The following is a 19215-nucleotide window of genomic DNA, read 5'->3' as shown; positions in this document are numbered from 1 at the left end:
GCAACGATAGATCAAGGGTCTATCAAAAGCATAACTTAGTTATAACTTATAAGACATGTATTAAATATGTCAGGTATTCGAGACATTACGAAATAAAATAAAATAAAATCATTTTGACTTTGTCGAAATATAATACTACACTAGAAGATACAGTAAAAAGGAAAAAAAATAATTTTTACTATACACTAATAATGTGTTAAATATTTAAAAGTATTACTAATTGCATTATTAGGGTATGCTAACAATATATCGTCGATATATTACTATGGTCATTTTAGATATTATAAGTGGTCATTATACGCTTGTGACTAATAATTGTTTCTCAATTATTCTTGTTTCTCAATATAGTAACTCGAACCTTCAATCTATTATTTCAAATGAAAGCGTCTTACCAATTAAAAAGCGCTTCTATGCGCGTCTTACCAATTGATGTTTGATGGCTTTACAAATATATATATCAATCTATTATAAGTATTTGAATTTGGAAAAATATTAAAATTGGTTGGCTAGTGTCTCACCAACGATCCCTCTCTTACGCGTCGCCTGTAACGCGTCCCTCCTCCACTCCCCACCCACGAGACGAGCCACAATGTTGCCATTGCGCATGCTCGAATTAGGCCATTCACATCCATGTCTCAATACCGTCTTTTAACCGTCTCATCCCTTCACTATTCATGGGCCCTACTGCACTTTTTACCTCATCTCTTAACTAAGAGACGGCACATGCATCCATCCATCTCTTAACCATATCATCCATTAACTATTCATTCAATTTCATTTTTTATTTTTATTTCCAACAAATTCAATTAATATTTCATTGAAATATTAAAATAATACTAATAATTCATAAAATCATTAAAAATCACAAAAATAACAAGATCCGAAAATACAAAAAATACATAATTGAAATCCTAATATTACAATTTATTGAAATCCGCATAATCATGGAAAGTGATGCGGTGATCGTCTAACGGTTGCCAAATTTTGCCCAAATGTGCTCCATTAGATCCTACTGGAGTTGAGCGTGGGCGATAGAGTCACGTGTCCTTGCCCGAACATACAACCGCTCTTGCAAAGACGGATACACTCCACTGCGAGGCGGACTACTTGCGGTAGAGCTTCCCGGGGTTTCAAGGTCGAACCAATTTCCCGCCTCAGGTCCTTCGTCGGCGACAATTATGTTGTGCAAGATTATGCACGTATACATGATGTTGACCATATTCTGCATAAACCACGTACGAGCCAGAGATTTGATAATGTTGAATTGAGCTTGTAGAATCCCGAACGTTGTCTCCACATCCTTGAGAGCAGCCTCTTGCCTCTGCGCAAAAAGAATCTGTTTTTCGTTTATCAGCCTGTTGAACGTCTTCACGAAGGTTGGCCACTTCGGATAGATGCCGTCGGTAAGATAGTACCCCATTTTATACTAGCGGTTGTTAGCGGTGAAGTTGATGGCCGACGTTTTACCATTCAAAACTTCGCTGAAGAGGTCGGATTGGTTGAGCACGTTGACGTCGTTATTCGATCTGGGGACCCCGAAAAACGCATGCCAAATCTATAGCTGGTAGTCGGCAACGGCCTCGAGTATAACGGTGGGGTGGTTCCTTTGTGGCCGTTCGGCAATCAACGTTGTCGAGCATCCCAGGGAATCCGTGCACTGTTTTATGAAGTCGGAGCAGAAACTAACAATCTGCGGTGCTTGGCTTCTTGAGAAATTCATCGGTGAAGGCTGTCCGGACGCCTTTGCAGAAGTTCATCAAACACATTCTCCTTGTGCTTTCCCCAATGTGCATGTACTCGTCAAACAAATTCGCCGTTTGTCCAGTAGCTAGCTGACGGATTGTTGCAGTACATTTCTGGAGCGTCGTGAGACTAGGACGGCCAGTAACGTCGAACCCTTCTTGGAAGTACTCTTCCCGGACCGCTAATGTATTTGCGATATACAGAAATAGATCCCGCCGCATGCGGAAACGACGACGGAATTAGGTATCTCCCCATACCGGGTTCTCACAGAAGTAATCTCGTACCAACCTTGCGGCGGCTTCCTCCCGGTCACGATGGATGTATTTCCCGGGTCATTTTTGATGCGCCGCGGCTTCCTCCTCCTCCCTACGTCGATCTTCTTCTAGTGATTCTTCCATCATTCGACGCATTTGCTCAAATGGATCATGAATGGATTAAATTTGGGAGAAGAATTGGAGAGATGATATGATAGTGATGAGAAGAAAAAAGATGATAGATAGTGTGTTTATGTGTAAAATGAAAGACGTTAATAGGAGTATTTTTACAATAAAAAAAAAGAAAAAAATTACCGTTTAAAAATTTTAAATTTTTTTCCCCGGAAAATAGATTTTTTTAAAAAAAATTTATTGCATCAGCATGACGACGCCAACTCGCGTGCCGGCGAGTGGGCGTCACGCCGCGCTCCAGAGCTCGCCACGTGGCGCTGGCGCGTGACGAGACAGCCCGCCACCCCCCTTCCCCCGAGCTACGCGACGAGACGGAGCAGCTGCATCGGCGTCTCGATGCGGTCTCGTCTCGCCGGGACGAGACCGAGCCCGCATCGAGACGCCGATGCAGATGGTCTTAGCCCTACATAGCAATACATATTTTATTTTTATAATCCATCAAATCAACGAAGGGAGTATATATTGTCAACACACATTATTTACGTAAGATTAATATACAACAAATTATAGATTTTTTTTGTAGTATTAAATGATGTCAAAATTTTCTCATAGCTCAAAATATTGTCTCTAATCAAAATGTTTCTTTTACTAATTCAACATTAATTCTCTTACGCAAAAAATTACTACTTACGTGCATACGATTGTTTCAACTAACAAACCATTAGAAAAACCAAAAAAATTAGAGATCCATAGACCATTGTTAATTGGCAGGCTGTTCTACCGCCGCCGCCGCCGCCGGCAACGGCGTTTTCCGGCAGATAGGACACGTGGGATGGATCATGAGCCACAGATCAATGCAGCTCCGGTGAAACACATGGCCGCACTCCGGCATCAGTCTCACCTCCTCGCTCTCTTTATATTCCCCGAGGCACACGGCGCAGCCACCTCCGGCGGCGGCGGCGCCGCTGGGCCCGAGCCGGGCGTAGGTGTAGAGCGGAATAGCGGAGATGGCGGCGGCGTCGAGGCCGTCGCGCTGGATGACAACGTGGACGGAATCGCCGGCGCCGGCGAAGTAGCGGCGGCGGACGGAGGAGGAGAAGGGGGAGGAATTGGGGCGTGATTTCTTGCACTTGTAGGAGAAGTAGGTGATGATGATGAAGATGGCGAGGACGGCGACGGAGAGCCCCACGCCGTAACCGAAGCCACAGAGGACGGTGTCGGCGATCGGGCTGTCGGAATCATCGCCGTAGTCGGTGAAAGTGGTGGTGGTGGTGGTGTTATTCATTTTTTTCACTTTGGGATTATGGAGTTCTATTTCTTTCCCCCACTCTCATATATGTGTGTTTTAATTTGGAGAAGAATTATGAGAAAATCAAAAAGCCCTCCTCAATTAGGTCCATTCTCCACTAGTCAACTTTATGATATACAGGTTTGGTTTTGGTGTCATATTAGTTACTATTACCTTTGGAGTCCACTTGATCTTAGGGAAATAATGAGGTGTTTTCTAAACCAATATTTACTTGGAAACTCACATATCTTTAACTAATTAAATCAGAGGAGATGACGATGAAACGTAATTTAATTGTATGACATTTTTTTATAGGTGGTGTTCGATTTTTTAGATAAAATAATATCAAGATATAATCTAGGATTGATTTGTGAAATTGTTTTAGTCATGTAGGGTTAACTATGATTAATTATCCATGATTATCTATCTAGAATTGAGTATCATGAACCAAACACACTACATATTTAATCTCGGAATGCAAACTGAACAACCTCATAGAATATATGTTTAAATTATCACGAATTAAATTAGACATCTCTTTAAAACGTCACTGTAAAAAAGGAAAGGAAAAAAAATTGAAGGTGAAAGGGATCCTCAACTTTTGATATTAACTCGTCTTTGACTTTATTACTAATTGCGTTATTAATTTGGGTATGTCTACGTTATATTGAAATTTTAGATATTACTAGAAGGGGTCAACTATCTTGGTATTCTTAGGTCATCCGCAACGCTGTCTCTTATCCGTCTTTTAACCGTCTCATCTCTTCACTATTCATGGACCCCACTGTACTTTTCATCTCATCTCTTAACTAAGAGACTGGACCTGCAACCCTCCATCTCTTAACCGTCTCTTAACCATCTCATCCCTTAACTATTCATTCAATTTCATTTTTTATTTTTATTTCCAACAAATTCAATTAATAAAAACATACTTCATTAAATAAAATAAAATTACAACTTAAAATTCTAAAAAAATTAAAAACCACATTAATAAAATCCTAAAAAAAATAAAAAATACATAATTTAAAATCTTCCACTCACTCTCTCTAAATTCAAAATCTCAAAACTAAAAGAAGCAGAAGAAACAATTGTCTAATGGCGATCATGTGCGTTTACTGATAACCAAATTTAGCCCAAATGTGCTCCATTAGATCCTCCTGGAGTTGGGCGTGGGCGGTAGAATCACGTGTCATTGTCCGAACAGACAACCGATCTTGCATAGACGGATGCACTCCACTGCGAGGCGGACTACTTGTGGTAGAGCTTCCCGGGGTTTCAGGGTCGAACCAATTTCCCGCCTCAGGTCCTTATCGGCGACAATCATGTTGTGCAAGATTATGCACGTATACATGATGTCGACCATATTCTCCATAAATTGCCTACGAGCCGGGGCTTTAATAATGTTGAAGCGAGCTTGGAGAACCCTGAACGCTCTCTCTACATCCTTGCGAGCAGCCTCTTGCTTCTGCACAAAAAGAGCCTATTTTTCATTCACCGGCCTGTTGAACGTCTTCACGAAGGTTGGCCACTTCGGATAGATGTCGTAGGCAAGATAGTACCCCATTTTATACTGCCGATTGTTAGCGATGAAGTTGATGGTCGGCGCTTTACCATTCAAAACTTCGGTGAAGAGGTCGGATTGGTTGAGCACGTTGACGTCGTTGTTCGATCCGGGGACCCCGAAATACGCATGCCAAATCCATAACCGGGAGTCGGCAACGGCCTCGAGTATAACGGTGGGGTGGGTGCCTTTGTGGCCACTCGTGTATGACCCCATCCACGCCACAGGGCAATTCTTCCATTGCCAATGCATGCAATCGACGCTGTCAAGCATCCCGGAGAATCCGTGCACTTCTTCGTGAAGTCGGAGCAGAAACTGACAATCTGTCGTGCTTGGCTTCCGGAGAAATTCGTCTGTGAATGCTGCTTGGACGCCTTTGCAGAAGTTTATCAAACACATTCTCCCGGTGCTTTCCCCAATATGCAGGTATTCGTCGAACACATCCGCCTTTCGTCCATTAGCAAGCTGACGGACTGCTGCAGTACATTTCTGTAGCGTCGTGTGATTGGGACGGCCAAAGGCGTTGAACCTTTCTTGAAAGAACTCTTCCCGGGCTGCCAATGTATTTGCGATGTGCATAAATAGCCGTTTTCGCATGCGGAAACTACGACGGAAGTAGGTCTCTCCTCATACCGGGTTGTCACAAAAGTAGTCGCGTACCAACCTTGCGGCGGCTTCCTCCCGGTTACGATGGATGTATGTCCGGGATCGCCTTTGAGGCGCCGCGGCTTCCTCCTCCTCCCGACGTCGATCTTCTGCTTGCAATTCTTCCATTATTCGACGCATTTGCTCAAATGGATCCATGAATTGATTAAATTTGGGAGAAGAATAATGTTTTGAGATGAATAATGTAGAGTGTTTGAGTGAGAATAGAGAGTTTTTTTTGTGGATTAATTTGTGGGAATGATTTGATATTTATAGAAGTGATTGGGGGCTTAAAAAATTCAAAAAAAAAATAGTAAAAAATGGCTATAAATGGCTAGTATAATTTTGGGATTTTTTTATTTTTCGAATTTTTTCTGATTTTTTTTTAAAAAATAAAAAATACATTTTCAACGGAAATAAACGACGCCCACTCGCGGGCGTCACGGACGAACCGCATCTCGCCACGTCGCCAACGCGCTCGGCGAGACAGCTCGTCGAGTGTCTCTCCGAGACAAGTTACGGGACGGGCCGAGGACGAGACGAAGCCCGCAACGAGACGCGTTGCGGATGCCCTACCATTGGTTGATTTTGTGTTTGATAAGTCTATGATGATAGATTGATAGTTCCCTTTTGGTTGCTAACTACAATAATCAACCAGCCACCACAAGTTTTGTCGGAATGTTACTCACAATTTTATGAAAAAATAGACATCATGTTTTCTCATATTAATGACCTCGTCTTATGATGATAGATTGATAGTTCCCTTTTGGTTTTCACATGTATGCATAAAATATTTAATATTATTCAAAAAAATATATTCCCTCAATTTAGTCTATCAGTACTTAGTATTTTTAGGGACATCTCAACTTATATGACTCATTTATTCTTTTCTTAAAATTAATTATGATTCTTTTTTTTTCTTTTATTATCTCTTCGTTTAAAAGCGAAATATATTTTTTTAACTGCTGATATTTGTATGTAATTATTCTATGTTGCGCTTATTTATAACTTCATAGTATATATCATATCAACATACACTATTATAGATTTTTTTTACTAATTCAACATTCTTTTACAAAAAAATACTTACATACCACTATTTGAATTCATCAAATAATTAAAAAAACAAAAAAATAATACTCTTCCTGTCCTCTAAAAATAGAAAAGGAAAAATTTTCTTAACTAGAATTAGTCTAATTTTAAGGGACTAGAATTAGTCTAATTTTAAGGGACGGCCACATACTGTAAAACTTGTTCTCCTTATATTCCACAAGGCACACGGCGCAGACGCGGGGCTCGAGCTGGGCGTAGGTGTAGACCAGGATGGCGTCGAGGCCGTTGATGACGTGGACAGATGCGTCGGCAGCATGATCGGCGGCGGAGGAGCGGCGGCGGACGGCGGAGGAGAGGGAATTGGGCTGAGATGATCTCTTGCACTTGGTGATGTCAAGTCAGTGATGACGGCGAAGATGAGCCACACGCAGTACCCGAAACCGCCGCCTTCTTCCTTCCTTCCGGCCGGCGTTGGGAACCGCTCGGGCCGGCGACGGGGTTACCCAAGTTAGCTCCGGCAAGTTGGCTAGTCACATCTTCGGAGCCGGCGTCGGATAGGGATACCGACATCGACCATTTGGAGGAGGAGCTAGAGGAGGATGTTACGCCTCCCCTATACTTCGGATGCGACCGCATCTACGGCCAAATGTTGAGGTACTTGAACGGCTTGTAGTTCATGGATTGGTAGGTCGCCAAGGCGGAACTGATGATGTCAAGCTCGCTCTGACCACTCCCCGCCGACCGCTCTTCCTGGAGGTAATACCCCTGGACTTTTAGATTTCTTTGTTGCTTCTGTATATGGCATTGCGCACCATACTCTCGTTGTGCTCGATTGTTCCAGCCGGCCGGTTTTGATTGTACCGGCGAATGATGCGCCACCAATAATGGTCACCGGATTGGTTCGTGCCAACCTCTGGATCTTCGGAGATTGACAAGAACGCTCTGAACAATTGCTCCATCTCCCCCGGAGTGTACGAGGTGCGGACACCGCGAGTAGAAAGAGGAGGAGTTTGAGGGGGGCCGCTCCCTCCCGCTCTAGGCATGGATGGCTCGGGCGTCCAACCGTATTGCCCTTCGGGGGCATCTTGGTCGTTGATCGGGTAAGGCCGGTAGCCACCCGAAACTTGCGAACCTTGGGTTTGAGGAGGGGTCGAATATTCCATTTTCGGACTAGGAAACGGTTGTGAACCGAACCAATCGGGGTTCCAACCGTGGGAGCCGGATGGGTGATCGCTGGAGCCAAACATTGTGTTGTTGTAAGAGTGAAAGAAAGATTGAGAATTGAGAATGGAAATGAGAAAATGTAGATGAAAATTGTGTAGTTTGGTGCGGACAACGGTGCCGCGCCGCTGACACGGACGGACGAGCGTGTGCTTGACGCTATGGCTGCTCTTAAATGGTGGACGGGGGGAGTATAATTTAATTCCTATAAATCTATCAAATCATCGACATTTTGTACAAATTTTAGTTAAAAAGTTCCATCATTAAATCATATTACAAGAGAATTTGTTGTCTCAAATTCTGATATTTTTAAATTATAGACCCCTCATTTTTCTATATTTTCTCGACTCCATATAAATAAAATATGCTCATATTTGTGAACTAGTTCTCTATTCTATTACAATACTCCACTAAATAAGATTAATATACATCAAATTTTATATTTTATATTTGGTAATTAGCAAGGGTATGCACGACCAAATTCAATAACTATTCCACATACTAATTTGTAGGCACGGGTGGGGCAACTAGTTCAATTATAGATTTTATTTGTATTAAATGATGTCCAAACTTTCTCAAAGCTCTATACGCACAAAATATTTCTATTACTAATTCAACATATTATATAAAAGAAAATACTTGCATACGACTGTTTCCATTCATCAAACAATTACATAAAACAAAAATATACATTATTGATTGGCAACTGTTGCAGGCTGTTCTACCACCGCCGCCACCGGCGTATTCCGGCATATTGGGCACGTGGGATGAATCACGAGCCACGGATCAATGCAGCTCCGGTGAAACACGTGCCCGCACTCCGGCATCAGCCTCACCTCCTCGCTCTCCTTATAATCCCCAAGGCACACGGCGCAGCCGCCGCCCACGGCGGCGCCGCCGCCGTGGGCCCTGAGCCGCGCGTAGGTGTAGAGCGGGATGGCCGAGATGGCGGCCGCGTCGAGGCCGTCGCTGCGGACGACGACATGCACCGACGCGCCGGCGCTGTGATCGCCGGCGAAGTAGCGGCTGCGGAAGGAGGAGGAGGAGAAGGAGAGGGAATTTTGGTGTGATGATTTCTTGCACTTGTAGGAGAAGTAGGTGATGACGACGAAGATGGCGAGGACGGCCACGGAGAGCCCCACGCCGTACCCGAACCCGCCTAGGGCCGTGTCGCCGATCGTGCTGTCGGAGTAGTCCCCGTAGTTGGTGGCTGTGGCGGCGGTGTTGCTCATTTGTTTGAGAATATGGTGGTTTATTACTTGGAGATTAAGGTGCTTTTATTTGTAAAAGATTGAAAGTAAAAGCCCACCCCAATTAAGACATTCTCCACTAGTCAACTTTATGATATAGGTATATTATATATATAGACTTGGTTTTAGTTTCATATTAGTTGATTACTCTACTTGCCTTTTGGAGTCAACTCGATCTTAGGGAGATAAAATGAGGGTTTTTCAAAATCATGATTTACTTGAAAACTCACCCATCCTTAACTAAAAGCGTGAGAGGATGACGATGAAGCGTAATTTAATTGTAAGATGTTACTCATGCATTTAAAAGATCAGGTGTTTCGAGTAATCACAATATAAACATAAAATTATCATTGACCCTCTTTAAAAATAATACACTACTCCCTCGTCCGCCATTAAGAGTCTCATTTCTTGGCTGCACGAGGTTTAAAAATGTTAAGAAAAGTGGATGGAAAAAGTTAGTGGAATGTGGGTCACATTTATATATACTATTAGTTTTAAATGAAATGTGATGGAATGAGTTAGTGGAATGTGGGACCCTATTACCATTTATGGTAAAAGTGAACCGGGACTCCTATTTGCAGACTGACTAAAATGAAAAAACGGAACTTTTATTCGCGGACGGAGGGAGTAGAAAAGAAAATTCAAAGGTGGGAAGCTTGATCCTCATGGAGATGTCATTGACTTTTAACTGTCTACAAATCAGCGAGAGAATTAGTTGATATATTTGTCAGTGAAAACTCATGAGTCTGGACTTTTAACTGTCTACAAATCAGTGAGAGAATTAGTTGATATATTTGTCAGTGAAAATTCATGAGTCATTGACTTTTAACCGTCTACAAATTAGCGAGAGAATTAGTTAATATGTTTGTCAGTGAAAACTCTTTCTCATGAAAGGCCCATCTTATTGATAATGATGAATGAATTTTTTACTAGTAAAATTTAGTGAGCTAAATATTTAAAAAGGAATAGAGATTGCGTTATTTGGGCATGTCGACAATATATTATATACATTGAAATTGTAGATATTAGTAAGAGGTCAACTACCCTGGTATTCTTATCCCATTTGCTGATCTTGTAGTTTGATAAATCTAGTGGAGGTTTATTGTAACAAGTTGATAACTACGGCAGTCAACCAGCCACTACAAGTTTGGTCAGAATGTCACTTACAATTCTAGGAAAAAATAGACATCATATTAATGAGCTTTGTGTTTTTGATTAATTATTTTTCGTGCAACTGTTCGCAGTTTTAATCACCCAAACAAGAAGTTTAGTATAATATTGAACCCAATTACTATGTCAAACAATATTCGTCCTCTTACAAGTCTCATTTGCTTTGATCAGGAATTTTAATAAATTTATTGAATACCATGAATTTTAATAAATTTATTGAATACAAAAAGAATAATCTCATTTGCTTTCAACACACGTTTTAATAATTTGTTCAGCATTTATTCTATGTGCAAACAAAGCTAATAAATTCCTCACAAGTTGGAGGAAAAGCATAGAATCTAGTAGAGTTGACAAGTACTAAAAATTGCATTATTTCATCTCAAAAACCAAGACTTTAATAATTAAATTCATTACGAAATTAATGCTAGACATGTAATTAGTAGAAAAACTGCACTGAGACTTTTGATTATCTCACTAGAAAAAGCCAATAATATCCATAATGTTATCAATGAGTTAAATCTCCCAAATAGAGTTAAGACTATATAAGAGCATTCACTAAGCAATGAAATGAAATAGATTTAAGATTGCAATACCACTTTGTCGAAAACAGATAATTCCTAATACACATCAATCAACCGAAAAATATAGTACGGTCTTTTCTAACTTGCGAAAAGACAAGACATCCCCGGAAAGGAAAAGAGATAGCGATACCGAGTAGTCATCACTGCTGGGCGCACTGCACTCTCTGAGCGCCCCCCGGCATGTCATCGTCTTCATCATATGCCTCTTGGGCTTGCTGGTGCTGCTTTCTGCGCATCTCCTCTTCCATATTTATGTCATGCAGGGTAGTCTCCTCGCATTCGTCTATTTCCATATCCGTCAGCTTAGTTGTAGGCCTTGGGGGAAGCACAGCCTCCAGGGATTTGCTTTGCTCCGGGCTCAACATATCAGGGAATTCAACGGTGAATTGAATATACAATTTTCCTTTCATGAATGGCCTCTGGTACATTGGCATCCCTTCATCGTTGATCGCTTTGGATTGGTCTGAGTCACAGAAACATTAAGGTTAAATTGAGGTAAAACACAGGCCGGACTAAGTCAAGATTGCAAATTCTATACGATGTTCTAACTTACCAGGTTTGATAACTTCCCCAGGTTCGGATTTAATGAGGAGCTGGCGGCCATCCAAGTGAGTCAAAATAAATTGGAAGCCACATAGTGCTTCGGTTAGTGTCAATGTATGTCCAACAAAAAGATCATCGCCCTTCCTCTTGAACTTAGGATGCTCCTTTTGTTGAAGTACGAAGACTATATCTCCAGTGACAGTATCAGGCTGCAAAAATACAAGCCATCAGTTACAAAACAACACAAATTTAAGATGCTACTTCAGTAAATACCAACTAAAAAGGACTCTTAGTTACCGCTTCATCAGCTTCGCCTGGGAACGTGATTTTCTGTCCATGCTGCATACCCTTCTCAACCACAACTTCCAAAACCTTCTTTTCTTGCATAACCTTCTCACCCTTGCAGTGAGGGCAGCGATCCTTGTCGCTAATGGTTTCACCAGTACCCTTGCACTCGTTGCAAGGATGTTGCATCTGTTGAATCATAGAAGGGCCAAGGTGTCTGATAGACACCTTCATCCCAGATCCTTGACAACCAGAACATTTCAATGAAGCTCCAGATTTTGACCCCTTCCTGCAGCCACACCCCAGCAAACACATAATAGTTCAGTAACGGCCAACTTGACAATTACAATAAAGATTCAGGACAATATGACACAATAAAACTCACCCCTTGCATTTGGGGCAGAGCACATTGCGGGACAAAGACAGCTTCTTTGATGTTCCATTATACAAGTCATCCAGAGAAACTTTGAGAGGATGGATAACATCCTCACCCCTTCTTTGCCTCCTACCTCTGCTACTTCCACCGCCTGTCAACGACAAAAAAATAATAAAAATACAGATTTTTAACTTTTTGCATGATCAAGTCAATTCAAGACATAGTAAAACGAATGCATAATTGCATACCTCCAAATGGATTGCCACCGCCAAAAAAGGACTCAAAGATGTCAAAGGGGTTGTGGCCTCCACCACCTCCACCGCCCATTCCTTCCTTGAGAGCATCCTCACCATACTGATCGTAGATCTCACGCTTCTCGGGATCACTCAATACTTCATAGGCTTGTGCAATCTCTTTAAACTATAACACCCAGAAAGATAATTTTTCATATTGCATCCAAACAAATTCAATACTTCAATGTCAGTCAAAGCTAGAAAAAGCATTAGGAGGAACAGCTCAACTCAAAATCAGCAATTTTAGATACCATAGTCGGCATTAAGAAACTATCACAAAGAAATGCTAACAAAAACTAAACCAAATTCACAGGATCAAAACTATTGAAATTTACTACGACTACAGCATTGTGTATTCCTATTTGATTGACCTAAGTTTGTGTGCAAAATGGTACCGAAAAATAATTTTAATCAGTCCCTAATTTATCGACATCTTTCAACATGGCGAGCTTTAATTGGAGAAACAGAAATCAGGAGGGGAAAAAAGCAACACATAAATAGTGCACAAAGAACCACTGTTCCTATAAAAAAGAATCAGTAAATTAATTTTTTTTGAATGAATATCTCAACCAACATCATTCCAAATATCCACTCAAATAATTTAAACAGCTCAATTGAGCTGATTAGGGAGCAAAGTATCACTATACCTTAAAGAGGCAGTAAATTAATTTTTTTGAATGAATATCTCAACCAACACGATTCCAAATATCCACTCAAATAATTTAAACAGTTCAATTGAGCTGATTAGGGAGTAAAGTATCCCTATTCCTATAAAAAGAGGCAGCAAATTAAACTTATTAAATGATTATCTCAACCAACATTATTTCAAATAACAATTCAAATAACGTAAACAGCTCAATTGAGCTAATTATGCAATCCAACAAAACTCATTCAGGCATACATAAAATAAAACTAATATCTTCACACATTCAACATTGCAAAAAAAAATTCACCGATCTAGAACTCCACCAATCAAAAATTAAACACATAAAAACCAAATTAACTCCACAAGAAGGTACCTTCTCCGGATCTCCGCCTTTATCGGGATGATTCTTGATCGCGGATTTGCGATACGCCTTCTTCAGATCGTCCTGTGAAGCATTCTTCGGCACTCCCAATGCCTCATAGTATTTGGTATTATCGCTTTTCTTCGGCGCTCTCCCGAACATCTCTGCTGCTCTGTAAATCCTTCAAAATCAATTGAAATTGAATCGAACAAACAAGCACAGTAAATCGGCTTGTAAATTGATAAATCGGTATCGATCTATAGATGCAGGTGTGAATAAGCACATATATATAAGAGCTTACAGCTGAGTATCGGAGCGGCGGAGGGCGTCGAAGGTGGAGCGAAGGAGAAAGAGATTGAGATTAGGTCAGTGTAGATCTGCGGTTTTAATTGAGGAGGGGATGAGGTTTTGGACGGTTGAGATTAAATAAGATTATAGAACATTCTAGAGCTTTTTTTGATGACACGCATCTAATTTCTTTCCTTTTTTTGTTTGGACTTTTTATATTTATCTGATTTAATTCTGTTATTTGACTGTTTAATAGTATAAATTATTTTTTCCTAATTTAATTGCGACTAATGTTTGATGTAATACTTTATTTAAAAATATCTAAAAAATATTGGAATCGTCCTGATTTCTATAGAAAAGTAAAAAATTGTTTTATTTCATTACAAAATACTCCCTCCGTCTGAGTAGTATTATTTTTTTTGTCCCTCTGTACCTGAGTCATTTCTTATTTTGGTAAAAAACACCAACTTTTCTTCTCTCTTATTTTATTCGCTATTACTTTATTCTCTATTAATCTCTCTATCTTTTTTCCTTTCCTACTTTATTCTTCATTCACTTAACTCATTTTTAACATAATTTCTTAAATCTCATGCCGAAAAGAAATGCATCTATTATGAAGGGACGAAGGGAGTAATATATTTAATGTTTTAACGGACACATTCCAAATTGTAAAAATTTAGGCAAATTGTCGGAAAAATATTGAAATTTGGACGAATTCTGGTATTTATTGTAACTATAAAATCCACCCAAAATTATGAAATATTGGTTTGTTCTCAATCATCTCACTATGATATTTTTTGGTGAAATTCTATATAAGATATGGAAGTCAATTAATCATGTATGACATCATCACCGATGAGTTAAATGATGTTGTCTTTTCATAAATAAAATATTGTCATTTGATTGATAAAACATAAATGGTACTATATTACACCTGTTCGATCAAATTTTTTTCATCATGGAATAGTAATTGATAACAAATTCAAACTTCATTGTTTTCTCGGTTGATTTTTAAAGATGCATAACTTATCAAGTTTTGATTTTTGACAATTTACCCTAAAATCAGTTATTCTTTATTTGCATTGTTATTATATTCATTAATAATATTTAAATACTCATAAACCTTATTTATATGTTACTTGTATAAATATGGGAGTGTTATATTGGGGAGTGTAATAAAAATTAAAATTATACGTGGCAAATTTTTGACCATAAGATTTCTAAATCATATGGTCTTAAATTAATTGTAGTTGGCAATTAAATGATGAGTTAGCAATTGATCACTCCTTGTATAAATAATTAGTCTCTGTGAAATTGCCTACCCATATATTTCCAATCCCAAAACATGAGATTATAATTCAATCCTATAAAGATTAAAGTCGATTAAATCAATGTACGAATTTATTACTAATACAGTAGTATTTTTTTTCAGAATGGAGTTGAAGATTTGAGAGACCAAAAATGTGTGCAGGTTTGATTTGATGATAAAAGAAAAGGTTGTTGATCTACAATATTGTTTGCAACGTTTTGATTCTCATGAATTTTATAACAAGAAATCATTAAAAAAAGGCACACGTCCGATCTGCATGATTCAATGCTATCTATATACGTATAGTATTATATTTGTTGGAATAATCAGATTTGTTGCTAAAAATAAATCCTAATTAATTTCTAGTCACTTTATTTAAAAAACTCTCACTTTCAATTTGTAGTATAATAAGGGAGAAAATTACTCAATCAAAGAGTAGTGAGTGACATAGGGAGTGGTTAAGACCGGTGAACGGAGTACATTTTAAATAAGGTGATAATATTAGATATTCATTATATGTACGTGCGTGTCACATTTAATTCGATATTTATTGTTTAGGGCTGAAAAATGAATGAAATACGATTTCAACTAGAGTCTTACACATTCAACGAACTTTCCTTTACACAACAAACTTTTCAATTTATATTTATATACGTTTCGAATTGTCCAATGCTTATTTGTGCAGTAGCCAAAAGTCTTATAACAACATAATGATAGATTCTGTAGTCTGTGCTTACAGAGTTACAGTAACACATGTATAGCACACCGACTCGTTGTCTAGTTTCGGAGGGAAGGTCCGGGAACTGCTGGCAGCCCTAGTTCATCTTCAGCCTTGCAAAACATCGAAATCAATTATTAGATGCTACTGAGCATAACAAGGTAGCGACGGACCAACCTCTGCGTACTATGCTATAAAATGCTCGTAATTATGACGATACAATCTAAGGACTGATGCTTTTTGAAGTGTAAGGATGTGACATTGTAATTCCTGTGGTTAAGAAATATGGCATTACCTGCATGTTTACTCTACCAGGTCCAGTTGGTGCTGATGGGAAGTTCAGCTCTCCCTCGAGATCAGATTCCTTATCAGGTTGAAGATACGAAGGCACTCCACCTTCGGTCTCAAACCCCATGTCTGCTTCCAGTGCATCAAGCTCTGCATAACAGTAATACTAATTTGTTATTGGACAACAAAGACAACCAAAATCTTCGAAATCATTGACACTGAAAGCTTCAAGGAATCCACAAAGATTTTCCAAATTCCTTAATGGATTTCACATCTAAGATTGTAAACTAATATAGAGGCGACGAGAGAATCTTCTATTACCACCCAGGAGTTCATCCTCGTCAATATCATCAGGTAGATTATAGCTCCTCCCCAGACTTTCTTGGATTTCGCTGCTCACATCCATGAGGTCCATCATCTCATCTTGCAGGCTCTGAGAAAATCGAACCCACCAAGCAATAAAAAGATTATCCAATAATATATATCATCATGTGCATGTGAAAGCTACAAGGAGTAAGGTACAAACATCAACGTCTTGGATGTTCACAGTCTTCATCATTCCCTTAAGGTCCTTGTTTGCCGATTTCAAGGCTGACATCTGCAATGTGTGGAATTGGTCACAGAAGAAATCAAACTATAATCTATGCATCTAAGTTTCTAAGAGAACCCAAAAAAAGCATCCAAATCAACTTTGTGTAAGCACAGAAAAGGTACGAGCAACAAGGATACTAAGACATAAGCAATCACAAGACAACGAGATTTCCTTCTCTGTGACAAATGGGGGGTCCTCCTACCTCTAAGGAGGTAGGCAGCAGGTTCCAAGGACGTTACAGAAAAAGCTCCGCGTGGCAAGCCTTGAACTTTGCCCTGTAGAGCGCTACCAAGGGAAACAGATTTTACGGTGAATTTAATGATCCCAGAATACTGTTACTTAAATACAATTGTAATAACAAAGAAAGAGGCACATATTCTGACTCTAAAATACAGATTACAAATAAAACATGTTGTGAGTCATAACACCGCATCAAACTATGGATTTCACTTTAGCATGTCATAATAACTGTGGAAAAGTATATTCAACAACTATGGATATAGCAAGTCCATAAATTTCACTATGCGCCTAAAAATGACTCAATTAGCATGAGACGAGAAGATAACATCGACAAAACTAGTAAAAAACTCAGATCCTCAGGAGTTAATTCATTGAATATCAAAAAGCATATCAAAGCTCTATAAGACATACTGTCTGTTGAGCATCCTTTATTCCCTCTGCAGCAAATGCGACTTGATCAAGATTAAACGTCTGATTGTAGAGCATATCACGCTGACCTTCGTACCTGTCCAAATAATTCGTAGAAGGTTATTCGACAAGCTCAGGCACAGATCGAGGAAAGTAGCATTGTTCTTTCCCCAACCACATCCACACGTAAACAAAACTAACATAAGCTAAAAACACACGAAAGACATTTTACATTCGTCTCTGCTTGAGCACTCTCATTGCTCTAGCTTTAACAGCTTCTTGTGCCGGACCTGGCCGAGTCCTCTTGATCTGCTCCTTATATCTAGCTAACTCAGCATCAAGTTTCTTTATCTTCTCCTCAACATTGTCGCCTCTTTTAGTGATCTAGAAGGAAAATTATGTACAGAGACGTCAATCTAAGCAGCAGATACACCAACGCGAATAATATAACTTCGATTACAAGCATCTACTAATTCAGCTATACTCACTGTAAAAGCACCAGATAACGAACATAGCTCAACTATTTAGCGATTTTTCGAACAGTTAGATGTGGAAATTCATCATAAATCAGAGAGCTGCAAATCGAGCTGATTAAATTACGAACCCGATCGGATGTATCTTGAACGGAGGGAGGAGGTTCCTTGTCTTTCTTCGCTCCGAACACTCTCTTCATCGTTACTTCTTCACCACCGGATTTTCTGCTTCTGGTTTTTTTGCTACCTTTGATTCTAGGGTTTCAAATTTTGGATGCTTAGTTGATTGGAGAGAGAGAGAGGGAATTGGGCGATTTCTTAACTGTGTCGCTTATTGAACATTTATTTCTTCTTATAAATTGAATTTATTGAATAAATTCAAACTTTTGATTGGTAAATAGGGATGGATTAGTAGTAAGACCATCCACAATAGGCGCCCAGCGACCGCCCAGCCGAGCGCCGGCGCTGGGCGGTTCGCTGGGCGGTCTATTGCAGCCGCCCAGCGGCTGAGTGGAGAGAGAAACCGCGCAGCGCTGGGCGGTTATGTGGCGCTGGGCGGTCGGCTGGGCGGTCCGTTCGGCGCTATTGCAGCGCCCGGATCGCCCAGCGCACCGCCTAGCGCGAAAATTAATTTTTTTTTCCGAAACACTATATATACGTGCTTTGCTCGTCATTTTCATTCGCACCACTTGTTTTAACGAGTACTCTCTCTATCTTAAATTATTGTACTTTTTAAAATTTTAATAGTATTATTAAACTTTTCCCGTATATGTCTCGTAAATTAAATTTCGCATATTGTGTGATTGTTAATTATTTCATTTTGTATATATTTGTTAATAGTGATGTTGATAGTATTATTAATGTTTCCCGTATATGTCTCGTAAATTAAATTCCGTATATTGTGTGATTGTTAATTATGTCATTTTATATAATTGTTATTAGTGATGTGGCTATTGATGTGGCTGGGCTATTTATGATGTGGCTAGGCTATGGCTGGGCTATTGCTGGGCTATTCCTATTGTGGATGGCCTAAAAGATTTTGATTTCCCTTCAACAACTTTTTTTATGATCAATAACTATGTTTCAAAGTGTTTAGGGCATGTGCCAAACTTTTTAGGATGCCCGTCACATGCTGGAGGGACGGATTAGGGGAGGGTCATACTCGAGCGAGAGCAAGGCTCACACTCGACGATAGTGCTAGAGGTGGTAGCCGACTATCTTCTATAAATTTAGAATGCATTTTCCGCGGTGTCTATGAATCAAACAACGATATCAGCATGATCAACCACTTCGACATCACGACATGGATTGATAAGTCGGTGATACCTATTTGAGGTAGCTGACCTTCGTAAAGACGCACAATTGCCCACAAAAACCCACACATACTCTTTTTGCGAGTTCGTCTGGAAAGATATCAAAAGAGCATTCAGGATTCTATAAGCACATTTCACTATCATCAAAGCTTTGAGCCATGCTTGGTTTCGAAAAGTGTTCACC

The 19215-nt window shown here is 39.7% G+C and overlaps 4 protein-coding genes across 5 annotated transcripts; all 4 read right to left on the bottom strand.

Moving 5' to 3' along the window:
• Nucleotides 1–2889: 2889 nt before the first annotated feature.
• LOC121760921 (RING-H2 finger protein ATL70-like) lies at nucleotides 2890–3414 on the bottom strand. The gene has a single exon (XM_042156512.1). The coding sequence runs from the start codon at nucleotides 3412–3414 to the stop codon at nucleotides 2890–2892; it is 525 nt and encodes a 174-aa protein (XP_042012446.1).
• A 5175-nt stretch (nucleotides 3415–8589) lies between these two features.
• Nucleotides 8590–9129, bottom strand: LOC121760920 (RING-H2 finger protein ATL70-like). The gene has a single exon (XM_042156511.1). It carries the CDS (start codon nucleotides 9127–9129, stop codon nucleotides 8590–8592), a length of 540 nt encoding a protein of 179 aa, XP_042012445.1.
• Nucleotides 9130–10873: 1744 nt separating this feature from the next.
• Nucleotides 10874–13811, bottom strand: LOC121762799 (dnaJ protein homolog). Of its 2 annotated transcripts, none has more exons than XM_042158804.1 (7): nucleotides 13704–13811; nucleotides 13415–13574; nucleotides 12351–12522; nucleotides 12112–12253; nucleotides 11739–12015; nucleotides 11452–11650; nucleotides 10874–11361 (listed from the first exon to the last, which is right to left on the bottom strand). In XM_042158804.1, exons 2-7 carry the CDS (start codon nucleotides 13562–13564, stop codon nucleotides 11039–11041), a joined length of 1263 nt encoding a protein of 420 aa, XP_042014738.1. In that variant the 5' UTR covers nucleotides 13565–13574; nucleotides 13704–13811; the 3' UTR covers nucleotides 10874–11038. The 2 variants fall into 2 exon arrangements, with proteins under 2 accessions (XP_042014738.1, XP_042014736.1); XM_042158802.1 differs by having other exon boundaries at nucleotides 13415–13583; nucleotides 13704–13809.
• Nucleotides 13812–15617: 1806 nt separating this feature from the next.
• LOC121759990 (vacuolar protein sorting-associated protein 60.2-like) lies at nucleotides 15618–18056 on the bottom strand. Its single transcript, XM_042155587.1, has 7 exons — nucleotides 17850–18056; nucleotides 17478–17629; nucleotides 17249–17342; nucleotides 16532–16603; nucleotides 16327–16438; nucleotides 16013–16155; nucleotides 15618–15830 (listed from the first exon to the last, which is right to left on the bottom strand). Exons 1-7 carry the CDS (start codon nucleotides 17916–17918, stop codon nucleotides 15777–15779), a joined length of 696 nt encoding a protein of 231 aa, XP_042011521.1. The 5' UTR covers nucleotides 17919–18056; the 3' UTR covers nucleotides 15618–15776.
• Nucleotides 18057–19215: the final 1159 nt, after the last annotated feature.

This window comes from Salvia splendens, chromosome 13, assembly GCF_004379255.2.
Source record: "Salvia splendens isolate huo1 chromosome 13, SspV2, whole genome shotgun sequence".
In the NCBI taxonomy this organism is placed as follows: Eukaryota; Viridiplantae; Streptophyta; class Magnoliopsida; order Lamiales; family Lamiaceae; genus Salvia; species Salvia splendens.
This window is presented reverse-complemented; position numbering and strand designations above follow the sequence as displayed.

Bases quoted from the DNA above. Each gene is read 5' to 3' on its own strand.
- LOC121760921 (XM_042156512.1), bottom strand. From the start codon at position 3,414: ATGAATAACACCACCACCACCACCACTTTCACCGACTACGGCGATGAT.
- LOC121760920 (XM_042156511.1), bottom strand. From the start codon at position 9,129: ATGAGCAACACCGCCGCCACAGCCACCAACTACGGGGACTACTCCGAC.
- LOC121762799 (XM_042158804.1), bottom strand. From the start codon at position 13,564: ATGTTCGGGAGAGCGCCGAAGAAAAGCGATAATACCAAATACTATGAG. The intron at 12,016-12,111 runs GTGAGTTTTATT...GTGTGGCTGCAG, and splicing joins CTCTGCCCCAAATGCAAGGG to GAAGGGGTCAAAATCTGGAG. The intron at 11,651-11,738 runs GTAACTAAGAGT...GTATTTTTGCAG, and splicing joins CAGGCGAAGCTGATGAAGCG to CCTGATACTGTCACTGGAGA.
- LOC121759990 (XM_042155587.1), bottom strand. From the start codon at position 17,918: ATGAAGAGAGTGTTCGGAGCGAAGAAAGACAAGGAACCTCCTCCCTCC. The intron at 16,156-16,326 runs GTAATAGAAGAT...ACTGTTATGCAG, and splicing joins CGAGGATGAACTCCTGGGTG to AGCTTGATGCACTGGAAGCA. The intron at 15,831-16,012 runs GTAATGCCATAT...ATGTTTTGCAAG, and splicing joins CTGGTAGAGTAAACATGCAG to GCTGAAGATGAACTAGGGCT.